This window comes from Dipodomys spectabilis, unplaced genomic scaffold (assembly GCF_019054845.1).
Source record: "Dipodomys spectabilis isolate Male_0828 unplaced genomic scaffold, ASM1905484v1 ptg000017l, whole genome shotgun sequence".
NCBI lineage: Eukaryota > Metazoa > Chordata > Mammalia > Rodentia > Heteromyidae > Dipodomys > Dipodomys spectabilis.
The window spans coordinates 4,460,829-4,475,316 of NW_024870694.1; the positions used below are offsets into that span (position 1 = coordinate 4,460,829).

A 14,488-nucleotide genomic window follows, 5' to 3' on the forward strand; every position below is an offset into this window, starting at 1 on the left:
CACACACACACACACACACACACAAGGCATATACTTTCAATCTGGAAGGCTTCAAAACAGGAAACAAAAAACTTCTAATAAATAGTGTTAGGATGTTAAACCAAGGTAGTTACCAAAGCAGCATGGGAACTTCTGGCTTTCCAGTGACTTTCCAGTTCTTAACGTACAGGATGGTCACATGGGTATATTCACTTTGATATTTAACCCAGCTAGAGGCTACATGACTGCTGTACTTTTCTGTAGGTGTATTCAATAAAAAGTTTGATAGTACTTATAAAAAAGCAAAAAGCAAACACTCACGGAGCTTTGGGGACACAGAAGGACAGCTGTCAAGTTCGGCCTTTCTCAAGGATTCTTGGCTGGTACCACCGTCCTCCTTTCCCAAAGCAATGGCCTTATTGAAATTTGTTATGAAATCCCTCGCTTTGGGAATCTCTGGAACAGTACCCACAAAGTAGTTACTAGTGGCCCACCCCACCACTGTCAGGCACAAGGTGAAAAGCAACAGCAATCGGAGCTTATAGGAAACATGGAAAGGGAGGCTGAAGGCCATGTCCTTGATCTTGTGAGAGGTTATCTCTGCTTCGAGGCAGATGCAGGCAAGGAAGCTTCTGGCTGAACTTTTCCAGGCTATAAAGAATGCAATGACGTCTGAGAACGCAATGCCAGCTTCTGCCCAGCAGTTCTATTCCAACAATCTCTGAAAAAAAAAAAACAGCCACTCATAAAGAACCTGCAGTTTTCACTGAGAATCCTATTCTGAAATGACAGAAAACTTACACATATATGGTTTTATATGTATGTATATTTTATACATATGGTTTTACAATATAGTCTATAATAAAATGAAATTTGTTTATCAAGTAGGAAGTAGGAAGGTAGTGATATAAGAAAAAATAATAAAGGAACAATCATCAACTTGCAACAAAGTTTCATACTAACTGAAGGGTAGTACTGAAAATTGAGTTTTAGGCTAATTTGAAAGAAATCTAGAAAATAAACACAATTTAAATGAAAATGGAGGTTACAAAAGAGAATATTACAAAAGGGAATATTTGACTCAAGAAGCAATTAAACATTATTATAACCTATGTTTAGAATCCTTTAAAAATAGAAAGTCAATGATAAAGGCCGTAACAATGACTACAAAGGGCTATTTGTGCATTTGCTCTTCATCATGGACTAGAGTCAAATCATTCATAAACTGACATAGTCAATTCTCATCTGGCCTTTTCCAGGAAGTTTCTGGGATTGCTCTGGCCAGAGTTCATCTCCAGTCCTATTGTGGAGCCTGTCACTGGTTGGTGGTCACACACTTGCCTTTCTTCCCAGGTGACAGCGAGCCAGCAGGACACACCTGGGCTGATGCTCCCTAGCTCTGCAGCCCAGCTCCCCTCCTCACAGGCAGCTGTGGCTTCTACACAGACTAGAAGAACTGTCTGTGGGGCAGCTGGAGGTCCTTGCAGGGAGGGTGTTCTCAGTAACAGCAGACATTGCAGCCCCGCGTTCTCAGGGCGCCTGGGCTGCTGAAGCAAAACCCTGTGTGTTTCCTTCTCACAGCTCTGGAGGTTTTCAGAAGTCCAAGATCAGGTTTCGTGTGGTTGGGTTCTCAATGAGGTCTCGGACTGACCATGTGCTCATGTGGCCTAACTTGATATGCTCTCATATGCATGCGCGCTCGCGCTCTCTCTGTCTCTGTCTCTCTCTCTCGCTCTCTCTCTCATGCATGCTCTCTTTCTCTCTCTCTCTCTCTCTCACACACACACACACACAATTGAGACTTAGATTTCATATCTCTTGCATCTAGGATCTCCTTGCGCTCAGCCACACCTTACCCTACTTTCCTCTCTCAGGCCCCACCTCCAAAGACCATCCCACTGGGATTGTAACTTTAACACATGAATGTGGGGAAGGAGGGACACCAGTATTCATTATTGTGGCCCAAGAACTTTATACTCCCCATTTTATAGCAAGAAAATGAAGGTTTGGAGAGATTAAGTAACTTGCCTAAAACACCAAAGTAATGAAGAGTGGAACTAGGGTCTGAGCCCAGGTCTTCTGGCCATATCTTCACACCAAGTGACAGTCTCTTCTCACCTGGATGGGCTGGGGCAGGGAAGGAAGGGACCACTGACACACTCATCTAAAATATGCAGGATCCCTAGTGGCCTTCTAACCTCCCCAACATTTTCCAGTCCCTTTCCTAGGGACTGGATTCAAATGCCTCCCTGGAAGTCTGTTCTCTTCCCAGATGAAGAAACTAAACTGGCAGTTTCCTGGAACCAATCAGGTAAGACTTCATTGCAGGAGTTTTAAATACTGGGATTTAGTGATGATGATTTACCAAAAAAAAAAAAAAAGGTCTTAGAAAATCTAGATTGGAAACATTGGGAACTATCCTCTCCCCCGCCCCAAACACACACACACACACACACACACTATTTTTTTTAATTAACTTACATTAGTTACAAAGCAGGGGATTTCACTGTTAGATTTCCATACAGGGAACACTGCAGTTCTAAGGAGCTATTTATGGAGAGACAATGCTCTGAAAGGAACAAGGAGCTGAAAAAAGAAAATAAAATTCACAAAAATCATAAAATTATTGCAGCATTCGAAGCGGCAGAAGCACATTAAAGAAGACATGCCCAGCTTCCTCCGGAGAGAGATTTAACAAGACTACTAGGCCGGAAGTATGTAAAAACTCTTGGTACCTCCAGTTTGATTTTACTGGGAACCTAAAATTGCTCTAAAATTAAAAATAAAAACTACCAAAGAAATAAAGACGTATGTATGAATAACCATACTCTATTATTTCAGAACAGCAGTATATGATACTTGTGCAAAGACAACACATTTATTGTGCAAGTAAGGAGCTACGATTAATGATTTCTTCATAATTAGAAAGAAATTCGTCGGGTTCTGTTTTGTTATGCCAAGGCTGGGGCTTGAACTCAGACCTTTATGCTCTCACTTGGCTTTTTACTCAAGGCTGGTGCTCTAGAGGTAACAGCTCCACTTCCAGGATTTCACCAATAATCCCACTTCTTTGGCCTACATGTGACCCAATAACCCAACAACCACTTACCCCTTTTGATCATCCAGTGTCCTCCTCAAAACTGACTGTGCCATGAGCCACCGAGAGAGACAGAGAGAGAGAGAGAGAGAGAAGTTGAAGAACAAACTTCCTTGCACCCTGTGAGTGAAAACAGTGGTGTGGAGGGCTTAGAACACAGGCCTGTGTGGCTTTCTGAACAGACTTCCACTCTCCTCCCCCTGCCAATCAGCTAAGCTACAGGCAACCCCTCCTACAGGTTTCTCTCTCCAGCGTTAAAATGATGGGCGAAGGGCCCTGACTTCATAACTGTTATTACAAGAATTCAAGGAAGTGCTGCACCCAAACATACCTACCACATTCTCAGGACATGACTGTTCATGACTCAGTTCACCAATGGGATGTAGGGTCAAGCAGAATCGGGATAGAGCCAAGATCACACCATACCTAGATTTAGAGCTTGGGTGCTGTCTTATGGCTTTTTTGCTCAAGGCTGGTACTCTACCACTTGAGCTATATCTCCACTTAGAACTTTTTGCTGGTAAACTGGAAATAAGAATGTCATGGACTTTCCTTCTTTGGCTGCCTTCAAACCATGATCTCAGTCTCTAGGATTACAGGTGTGAACCTATAATTACAGATACCTTGCTAAGAATTATTTTTTTAAAGAAGTTATATTTAGAGTAGGTGATTCCTGGTTGGTGTTTTGAAAAAACCATCCGATTGAACTTCTTTATGTTAATATTGAAGTAACCGAGACCCGGGAACTCTCACCATAGCCCCAGAGCTATTTCTTATTAAATCAAGGCTGAAATGAATGACAGAAATTGCGATTATAGAGAACAAATTCAGGTAACATCAAAGCAGTTGAGACAACTCTCATCACACTTTTATAGACATCTGCCCTAGAGTTGGTTCAAAACGATCAGGTTTTATATTTTGTTTCTCTTCCCTTATAAAGTTCAAACAGTCTTTTCTAAGCAAGTGTTATTTTTAAGCTAGTAATCAGTTTATTTCAATCTTTTCTCAGATACTACTGTCTGCAATTTACTTCTAAATATGCAACCTTCCCCATGTTTCAGAGAAAGACAAATGAAACCAGACTGGAAAAATGTTGAGACACTGAAGACAGGCCATAAGCACCCAAGGGTCCATGGTGCCTCTACTGAAAGTATGCATAAAAATTTCCATAATTATGGTTAAAAAAAAACTAGCAAGAAAGACAAAAGGTAGGAAGTAGAGCTATGGTTTAAGTGGTAGAGCTCTATCCTTGAGCAAAAAAAAAAGCTCAGGGACAGTGTCCAGGCCCAGAGCTCAAGCCCCAGGACCAGCACCTAAACAAACAAACAAACAAACAAATAAAAAGTATGGTGACAAGAAAAGTGTCATACTCTTTTTGGAGGGTGGGAACAGTGGAAGGAAGAAGGGCTAGGGAAGAGTGTGAAAGATGATGAATATGGCCAATAGTTGATTTGCATGTACAAAAATAGAACAATTAAACCTGTTTAAATAGTTTCAGAAGGGCAGCTGTCCCAGGTGACTCAGACATATAATCCTAGCTACTCAGGAGGCTGAGATCTGAGGATCTCAGCTTGAAGCCAGTTAGGACAGGAAAGTCTGTGAGACTCTTATCTCTAACCAACCACCATGAAGCCAGAAGTGGAGTTGTGGCTCAAGTGGTATAGTGCTAGCCATGACCAAAACAGTGCTCAGGCAGGCCCTGAGTTCAAGCCCCAGGACTGCCACCAAAAAAAAAAAAAAAAAGTTTTATAGGAGCAATTAGAGAATGGGATGGGGGAGGGGGATGAAGGGGCTGAGGTCGATTGAGATACATTATACACATGCATGAAAATGTCACAATGAATACTCTTAGACCAAAAATGCATGCTATTTTCTTAAGGAATAAAAATAGGTTGCTAAGTGCCACATATTTCTGCAGCATAAAACCATGAGGAAGGTGCAGGACAGTAAGTATTACAGTACACATATTAACTAAGCACTCAAGCACCAGGGAGAAAGATGTGGTCACCGCTCGGAATTGGCATGCTACCATCTCTGAAGCCATCTTTGTCAGATGTGGGGGAGGGAGTGGTGTGGGCTCAGGTAGCAAACTATTGTTCCCTTAAGACTCCGGCACTGATACTTCCTCCTGTGTTTACACCTGCAGCACGACTGGGAGATGGCCACCTGTACATATTTCCCTACCATCCTTAGGCCACTGATTTCCACTCTGCTCTTCCTACTACAGCTTCATTAGAAAGCATATGGGCGATCACTGCCCTTGCCCTTAGGGATTCCTTGGGGAGGGGGATAGAAATGATATTAGCTGTTTATATAGACAAGGCAGGTAAACTCAAAGAATGAGTTCCAAACCAAAATGGGAAACATTTGAAAAACAGAATAATAATGGCAGTCTTGCCCAGTAACTCACACTTGTAATCATAGTTACTTAGGAGGCTGAAATCTGAGGCTTGTGGTTCGAAACCAGCCCAGGCAGAAAAATCCAAGACTTTTACCTCCAACTAACTAGCAAAAATCTGGAAGTCTGTCTTAACCCTTCAGCATAAAAAGCTGAGTAAGAGCCCAAAGTCCTGAGTTCAAGTCCCAGTACCTGCACAAAAGAATAATGATGATATCACACTTAACATATAGAAGAAAATATCCATGAATTCACAGTGATATAAATGATCAAATAAGTAAATAAGTGGGAGAGAAACAGCAGCTCTTTCAAACAGGAAACTTCTGATTAATAAGAAAGTGGGAGATAGGGGGGAAAATCCCCATCAGGCAAACACCACGTAAAAATTGCAACAGACAAGATTCACCAATGACCTAAGTACTCAGGAGACTGAGATCTAAGGATTGCAGTTCAAAGCCAGCCCAGGGGAGCAAGCCCATGAGACCCTGATCTCCAAGTAACTACCAAAAAAGCCAAGTGGAGCTGTGGCTCAAGTGGTATAGTGCTACCCTTGAACAAAGGAAGCTCAGGGATAGTACCTGGTCTCTGAGTTAAAGTCCCAGAAGTAGCGCGCACACACACACACACACACACACACACACACACACACACACACACACACACACACAAAGATTCACAAATGGATGCTAAAAGTAATACATTAAAAACCTGAGGAAAAATGGAACTTTTTTTTTTTTTTGCTTAGTTGGAGAGAATCTCCCTCAGATAGTAACTGCAAAGGGAAAAGCAGGGGCTTTACCATGTCGAAACCCAACAGATAAGCAACTCCCAGAAGTGACTAAGATGAAATGCCCTGTGCTGAAACCTGTGACCCAATTCCACCAAGATGAATCACACCACTTCATGTAATAACAAATGGACACTCAAAATCATGAAAGACAAGGCCAAACTTAAACTAGTGCACACCAGAGGAAACTAACAGGAAATAAAAATGAATACAAACCTCAACTGACTGTTGCACATTAGTAGAAAAATTGATCAAACACAGTCCATTGTTTCATTACTTGAATTGTTAAGGTACCATGGCTGTGGAAGGGCTGATAATAGGTAAAGCGAGGTGAACTCTATCATTCTTACAACTTCTACATAGTTTAAAACTAGCTAAAAATAAAAAGTTTTAAAAAATGAAGTCAGAGACTCATTATATTCTGTGACACTGACTCTTTTTTATATTCCCAAAGCTTCAGACCCACCTGACACATAACAAGTCCTCAACCTGGTAAATGCTGAGTCTTTCCAGAACACACTAGTTGGGCTGGGAAGCTGGCTCAGTGGTAGATGCTTGCCTTGCATGTATGAGACCCCGGGTTTGATTCCTCGGCACTACATAAGCAGTAAAAGCTGGAAGTGGCACTGTGGCTCAAGTGGTAGAGCGCTAGCTTTGAGCTGAAGAGCTGAGGGACAGCACCCAGGCCCAGAGTTCAGGCCACACGACCGACAAAAAAAAAAGCTCAAGGATAGTGCCCAAGCCCTGAGTTCAAGCCCCAGAATGCACTAGTTGAATACATAGGACATAGCCTACTGCTAAAAGAAACAATAGATGAAAGGAGGGGAAGGAGGGGTAATAAAGATTAATATAGAAGATAAATATTAAATGGATATAGCCAGGCATGGTGGCACATGCCTGTAATCCTGGCCCTCGAGAGGTTGAAGCAGAAGGATCACAAGTTGGAGGACAGCTCATTTTACAAAATAAGTCCCAGCTCCACCCAGCCTAGGCTATATAACAATATCCTATATCTAATAATGACAATAACAACAACAGTAATGACAACAATAATCAACTTACAATAGATTAAATAGATTTAAAATCCCATTTTAGGAAAATTGTTTAAAGGGAAAAGGCCCATCCTACTACTACCTCCTTTTGGTAGTATGATATTACTTCAAAGCGCATTCCCTGAGCTCTATTCCATTCAAGGCTGGCACTCTATCACTTGAACCATAACTCCACTTCCAACTTTTTGGTAGTTAATTGGAGATAAGAGTCTCACAGACTTCCTGTGTTGTCTGGCATTAAATCTTGATCCTTAAATTTCAGCCATCTGAGTAGCTAAGAATACAGATGTGAGCCTCTGGCACACAGCTAATACCAATAGATTTTAAGAGCAATGTTGCTCATCTCTAGGAAGTGACACTTTCTCTTGGTGATGTACATCACCTCCTGCTCCTGGGAAACTGAGTATTTAAGAGATGCTCCTCCACCCTGACAGTCTGCCCTTTCCTCCACAAGCCCAGAGGACCACTGCATGCACTAGTGTAGTCAGCTCTCCATCCCTATACCAAAGACCTAAGATAACCAATTTAAAGAGAAGAAAGGCTGGGAGCCGGTAGCTCATGCCTATAATTCTAGCTACTCGGGAGGCTGAGATCTGAGGGTTACAGTTCAAAGCTAGCCTAGGCAGGAAAACCCATAAGACTCTTATCTCCAATGAACCACCAGAAAACCAGAAGTGGCACTGTGGCTCACCGGCCTTGAGCTGAAGAGCTGAGGGACAGCACCCAGGCCCAGAGTTAAAGCCCTATGACCAACAAAAAAAAAAAAAAAAAGGAAGAAAGGTCAAGTTTGGCTCACCATATTAGAGGTTTCACTTCATGTCCTCCTGGCCATGTGGCCTGTGGGTTTGGGGCTGTGGTGAATTACATCACAGTGAAGAGGATGTGATCAGTAAAGCTGTGAGCAGCTTTACCAAGACAGGAAAGAGGAAGGAAGATGAAGGAAGGAGCAGGGACCCCCTCTAATCTTCAAGGACATGCCCCTAGTGAGTGAAGGCCTTTAATTAGTATCTACTTCTCAAAGGTTCATCACCAAGTAGGGCCAACCTGGGCATTAGTACTTAACATGTGAGCCCCTCTGGGGGGCGGGGGGAGATTTAAGATCCAAACTAGAAGCCAGGCCACAGTTGCTCAAGTTTGAAATCCTAGCTATGTAGGAGGCAAAACCCAAAGCCAGCCAGTGCATATCTGTTCTTGGAACTCCATCTCACTCAGTGGCTGGGTGCAGTAACACACATCCCTAGCAACAAGGGGAAGTACAAATAGGAGAACCACAGTCCAGGTTAACCTGATCATAAAAGCAAGATACTACCTGGAAAATTATCAATCCAACAAGGGCAGAATGACTCAAGTGGTAAATCACTAGCAAGCATAAATCCCCAAGTTCAATCTCCAATGCCACTCAGTTTTGTAAAATGATCTAAACTACAGACAAGCTACACTACACAACATCCTAGAGTGGTATCCCTGTCTCTCGGCAAGAGTTACAGTAACCCTACGGGAAGCCTTGTCGGGTGGTCCTGCCATACCTATTCTACGGCAAGAGCTGTCATGGAAAAATCAAGGAACACTCATTTGAGCTAAGTGTGAGTGACTCATACCTGTAATCCTAGCTACTCAGGAAGCTGAGATCGATGTGCCTCTTATCTCCACTAAACTACCAAAAGCATGCCAGAAATAGAGCTGTAGCTCAAGTGCCAGCCTTGAGCAAAAGAAGCTCAGGAACAGTACCTGGGCCCTTAGTTCAAGCCCAGGATTGATACCCTGCACCCCCCCCCACAAAAAAAAAGAAAAGAAACACTCATTTGACACTGGAATTGTGTTGTCAAGTACATATTATACAGAATAATAGACAATTTTCTAGTGGTGGGGCAGGGGCTGACAGAGTAGCTTAAGTGATAGAGCAGCTGCCTAGCAAGCATAGGGCCCTGAGTTCAAACTCCAGGACCAGCAGAAAGAGAACCTCAAACCCCTGTATAGTGGGAAGTTTTAGTAGAAGTTCATCTAACACCTATGTGTCCTTCTCAGCCCTCAGAGGCCACAGTGGGGTCAGTAAGAGGACATTTTCTACAACCAGTGATCTAAAGTTTGAGAAACTCTGAGATCAGAGAAAAAAAACAAGGTCTGAAGTCACAAAGCGCTGGGTTCAAGTTTCTTGCTATCAGATGTATGAATAGCTATCCCTAAATTCTCTGCATCTATCTCCCCACTTATGTGAGGCATTTCTCCATACTGCTTTTATCAAATACAGTAGGAAGTATATTCAAGTTCTGGGTCCTACTCCAGAACCAAAAGTCCAGACAGCTGGATCTGAGAGCCAGAAAAATGACACTTTAACAAATGTGAGCTTTATACATATTCTAGTTTGAAAGTTAAAAACAGAAGAAGGGCCTGGCGCTGGTGGCTCACGCCTGTAATCCTAGCTACTCAGGAGGCTGAGATCTGAGGATCACAGTTCAAAGCCAGCCCATGCAGGAAAGTCTGTGAGACTCTTATCTCCAATAAACCACTAGAAAACCGGAAGTGGCGCTGTGGCTCAAGTGGTAGAGCGCTCGCCTTGAGCTGAAGAGCTGAGGGACAGCGCCCAGGCCCAGAGTTCAAGCCCCATGACCAACCAAAAAAACAAAAAAAAAAAATTGAAGGAGAGATCTAGAAAATAACAGAAGCTTCAGACATGTTCATTTATCTTGTCATCAGGAAAAGCAGTTGAAAGATGTGTGAACATGAGATTTTTTTTAATGCATTTGGATAGCTTTTGATTCCATCACATAGGACATAGAAAGATCATGATACTCAGATACTAAATATGAACAATAGAGATCTGAGTTACATCCATATCTACCACCTCCATGTGACAGAACATATGTTCTCATTAAAATGGTGTTTAGAAAACCTAAGTAGAGGGGGAAGAGAATATAAAAATGCATACTACCAAGCTCTGGTGGCTCATACCTAGATTGTAGCTACGCAGGAAGCTGAGATCTAAAGATTGCCATTGAAAGCCAGCCATGACAGGAAAGTTTGTGAGACTGTTATGTCCAATTAACCACAAAAAAAAAGATGGAAGCAGAGCTGTGGCCAAGTGGTAGAGCACTAATCTGGAGCAACAAAGCTCAGAGATAGCACGTGAGCCCTGAGGTCAAGCCTCAGGACTGGCACCAAAAAGAAAAATAAAATAAAAAACAAAGTATACAAACCAGCACCGTAATGTAAACCTATAATCCTAGCTACACAAGGAGACAGATATGGGGAAGAGTGGCTGTTTAAGGCCAACCCAGGCAGAAAGTTCTGGAAACCACATCTCAACCAATAAAAAGCTAGGCACCTTGTACACACCTGTCATCCCACCTACACAGCAAGCATAAATAGGAGAATCACGATCACGCAAACAGAGGTATAAATGTGAGGCCCTATTTGAAAAATAATTGAAGCAAAAAGGGCTGGGGGAGGGGATGTGGCTCAGCTGGTAGAGTACCTGCTTAGCACATTCAAGGCCCTGAGTTCAAATCTTAGTATTATCAAAAAGTTTACAAACTAGAGGGGCTGGGAAGGTGGCTCAGTGGTAGAGAGCTTGCCTTATATGCTTGAGGCCCTGGGTTCGATTCCTCAGCACCACATAAGCAAAAAGAAAAAAGCCGGAAGTGGTGCTGTGGCTCAGGTGGTAGAGCGCTAGCCTTGAGCTGAAGAGCTGAGGGACAGCACCCAGGCCCAGAGTTCAGGCTCACTACCGGACCCCCCCCCAAAAAAAAAAGTTTACAAACTAGAATTCCAGTTATGAAGTATGTGTGTGTTTTATATAGAATATGATAGTATCACTGGTAGTGATCTCTGAATGATGAGATTAGAGAAAAGTTTTGCTTCTTCTGTAACCAATCTTTCAAGGTTTTTATGACCAAAAATAATGTTATCTACTGGTAAAAAAAAATAACTACAGAGATTTCCTTTCAAATATATTAAATGTAAAGTAGATGCAATAGGGCTTAACATTTACTTATATAGGTTTGGCACAACTCATTCTAATCACCTGCAAGGAATTCTCCTCTGCACAGGCCCTTAAGCCCAAATCTGAAAGAAAAACCTCAGAGGCTGTTGGTAAATTTCAATGCCAGGGGACACTGTGGTCTCTGCTAGGAATACCTATGCCTAGGCTCCATGCCCAGAATATTTTTATATTCATAGGCCAGAGGTAGGGCCCAGAAATCTATATTTTAAACAGGAACATGGGTAACTCTGAGACCTGCAGCAAGGTTGCAGAAACCACTTTTGGTTGGTGGCTTATAAAAAGACTAGAAGACTGGGAGTGACTCACATCGTGTGTTCCCATTTTGAATGAAAGACCTTGAAAGGAATGCAACGAATCTCTGGATCAAACACGCGTTTCTATTAACTCAACTTAGCTACTAAATATCTACCACAGCCAGTGTCATATAACGTAAAAATGGAGCGAGTTTCAATACTTCCTCTCCACCCACCCTCAGGTGGCTTAAGTCAAACAGTTAAAACCTTCAGTAATTCTCTTTATCAGATGTTTCTAATCTTATCAAAGCTGTAGTCCTGTCAAACATACATAGAGTTCTGCAACTTCCTGGAATTTATTGTATCCAGAAAGGTCAAACCTGCCTTAGAAGATTAAAAACAAAATAATATAAAAACCTAAGTCTAATCAAGTATTAGCTCACCCAAAGAGATATTCCATCTCTCCCTGGCCAGCTGTCAGGACCTGTCCTCAATGCCTTTTTTTTTTTTTGGTCTGGGCTTGGGTGCTGCCCCTGCGCTCTTCAGCTCAAGGGGTGTGCTCTACTGCTTGAGCCACAGCAACACTTCCAGTTTTCTAGTGGTTTATTGGAGATAGGAGTCTCACAGACTTTCCTGCCCAGGTTGGCTTTGAACTGTGATCCTCACATCTCAGCCTCCTGAGTAGCTAGGATTACAGGCATGAGCCACCGGCGCCCGGCATCCTTTATGCCCTCGTTTGAATACCAGTTTCTCAACTCGAATTCTGTTCATCAGGATTCAGTCCTTTGCTTCTGGACCTTCTGGTATTCTCAATATAACCTTTTATTTATTTTCTTTTTCTTAAGTCACAAACACCTTTTAATCTTCACAATGATAGTCATCATTATATAAATCTACATTGCTTATGAACTCCATGTCCTTTAACAATAAAACTGGATTTTTTACAAATCCAGTGATATGTACATTTCTTTCCTTTTGCTTAGTATCAGCTGTTCCGTCTGTCTCTCTCATTTCCTCCCTCCCATCACTGAATATATTCTTTTCCTCTTTTTAAAACATTAGCTAAATAAGCCCGATGCCAGTAGTTCACACCTGCAATCCTGGTTACTCAGGAGACTAAGTGGGGGACAGGAAAATTTGTGAGAGTCTTATCTCCAATGGACCACCAAATAACCAGAAACGGAGCTGTGTCTCAAGTGGTAGAGTACCAACCTTGAACAAAAAAGCTAAGGAACAGCACCCAGGTCCTGAGTTCAAGTAGCAAAGTACCTGCCTAGCAAGCATAAGGCCCCGAATTCAAATCCCAGTTCATTAAATTAAAAAAAAAAAAAAGATTAGCTAGTTATTTTTGTGTGCACGCGCCAGTCACTGTCCCTGAGTCTTTGCTCAAAGCCAGCACTCTATCAGCTGAGCCACAGCTCTACTTCTAACTTCTAACTAGTGTTTAATTGGAGATGGGAGTCTCACAAGCTTTCCTGTCCCAGCTGGCCTCGAACCTCGATCCTCAAATCTCAGCCTCTGGAGTGCGCAAGGATTCGCAGGCGAGCTAATTATTTCTTGAGGGAGGGGGGGGAAATCCCATCAACTGTCAAATGACCACCTTCCTGGGGGGCTCTCCACCACCCCCGGCCCACGCTCCGTAGCTCGAGGGCCTTTTCTCTGTCCCGATGTCCCTGGCCCTTCCAATTCTCCCCACGCCCGCACCGAGAGTTAACAGCCCTTATCTAATGGCAGGCCGAAAGAACACGGGACGCCCACCAACAGAACTTGGAGGGGCGCAGGTGCATCCGCGTCCTCCCGAGCCGGGCTGACCGGCCCTTTCCCAGGAAGGTCAGCACTCAGGGCTCCAGGCAGGGCTCCGAGGGTCCGCTTCCCAGGTGACACGCTTCGTGGGGGGGGACTGGCGGGCGCCCCCATCATCCTGCCGCGGGGTCACGGTCCGGGGGGCCGGGGTGGGGGGCGCCCAGACCTTCCCCTCACCTGGCAGCCTCTCGCCGGCCCTCCCCCGCCGCCGCGGGCTCAGCCCGCACCTGAGCGGGGCGCCCCGCCACCATCGGCCTCCGCAGGGCCCCTGCCCGGCCCTGCGCCCGGGCTGAGCCGGGACGGTCCCGCCGAGGCCGGGACGCGCAGGCCCCGCGCCCGCCCAGCGCCAGCCCCAGCCCGGAGACCGACCGGATCCGCCGCCCGGATGCCGGGAATGGCGAGTCACGGATGCCAACGGGGGCCGAGGCCCGCGTACTCACCCCGGACGAGGACGCCGCTTAGCACCGCCCGGGAGAAGGGGAGGTGGAGCGGCTGGGCCCCGGGGACCGCCCCCCGGAGGCGGAGCCAGGCGGGCTCCCGGCCCCCTCCCTCCGCCCCCCGCCCCACCGCCCCGCCGGCCGGAGCGGGTCCGCCCCAGCCCCCGCCAGCAGGTGCCCAGCCCCCGCCAGCAGGTGTCCCACTCCGGCCAGGTCGGCCGCTCCCCGACGCTGGAAGAGCCAGGGAAGGAAAAGGACGGCTGCACAGCTCCGCCTGGGGGTGATTGTCCGCCCCGGAGTCAGCAGCGGCTGGATCCTGGGCGCCTCCCAAATTCAGTCTCCGCAGATGCTCCCAGAGTCCCGGGAAGGAGGCTGGAACCTTCCCACTTCCAGACCTGAAAGTTCATCAACTCGCCCCACACCAAGCTGACAGGGCCCAGCCCTCTCCACTGCACAACACAGCACCTTCTAATTAACTACTCGGGAAGCTGAGATCTAAGGATTGCAGTTCACAACCACACCGGGCAGGAAAGTTTATGGGACTCTGTAAAAAGCATAAATTATTGTAAAGGTGATGTACAGAGGGGTTACCGTTACATAAGTCAGGTAATGAGTGCATTTGGGGGGGGGGCAGTGTCATCTCTCCCCTCATTTTTCTCCCTCCCTCTCTACCCCCCTTCCCCTCCAAAGTTGTATGGTTCG

At 44.9% G+C, this 14,488-nt stretch overlaps 1 protein-coding gene across 5 annotated transcripts in view; it reads right to left on the reverse strand.

The window, feature by feature from the left end:
* The window catches only part of B4galt4 (beta-1,4-galactosyltransferase 4), a 28,868-nt gene extending 15,029 nt beyond the window's left edge, over positions 1 to 13,839 (reverse strand). Inside the window, exons 1-4 of one of the 5 annotated variants that reach the window (XM_042668339.1) lie at positions 13,790 to 13,821; positions 3,089 to 3,123; positions 2,461 to 2,565; positions 301 to 700 (exon numbers count right to left, since the gene is read on the reverse strand). In XM_042668339.1, the coding sequence (XP_042524273.1) occupies positions 301 to 553 (253 nt within the window). In that variant the 5' untranslated portion in view covers positions 554 to 700; positions 2,461 to 2,565; positions 3,089 to 3,123; positions 13,790 to 13,821. Of the gene's footprint in view, positions 1 to 300; positions 701 to 2,460; positions 2,566 to 3,088; positions 3,181 to 13,526; positions 13,545 to 13,789 lie in introns of those variants that run through there. The other 4 variants (XM_042668348.1, XM_042668331.1, XM_042668351.1 and 1 more) reach the window with 4 other exon arrangements.
* Positions 13,840 to 14,488: the final 649 nt, after the last annotated feature.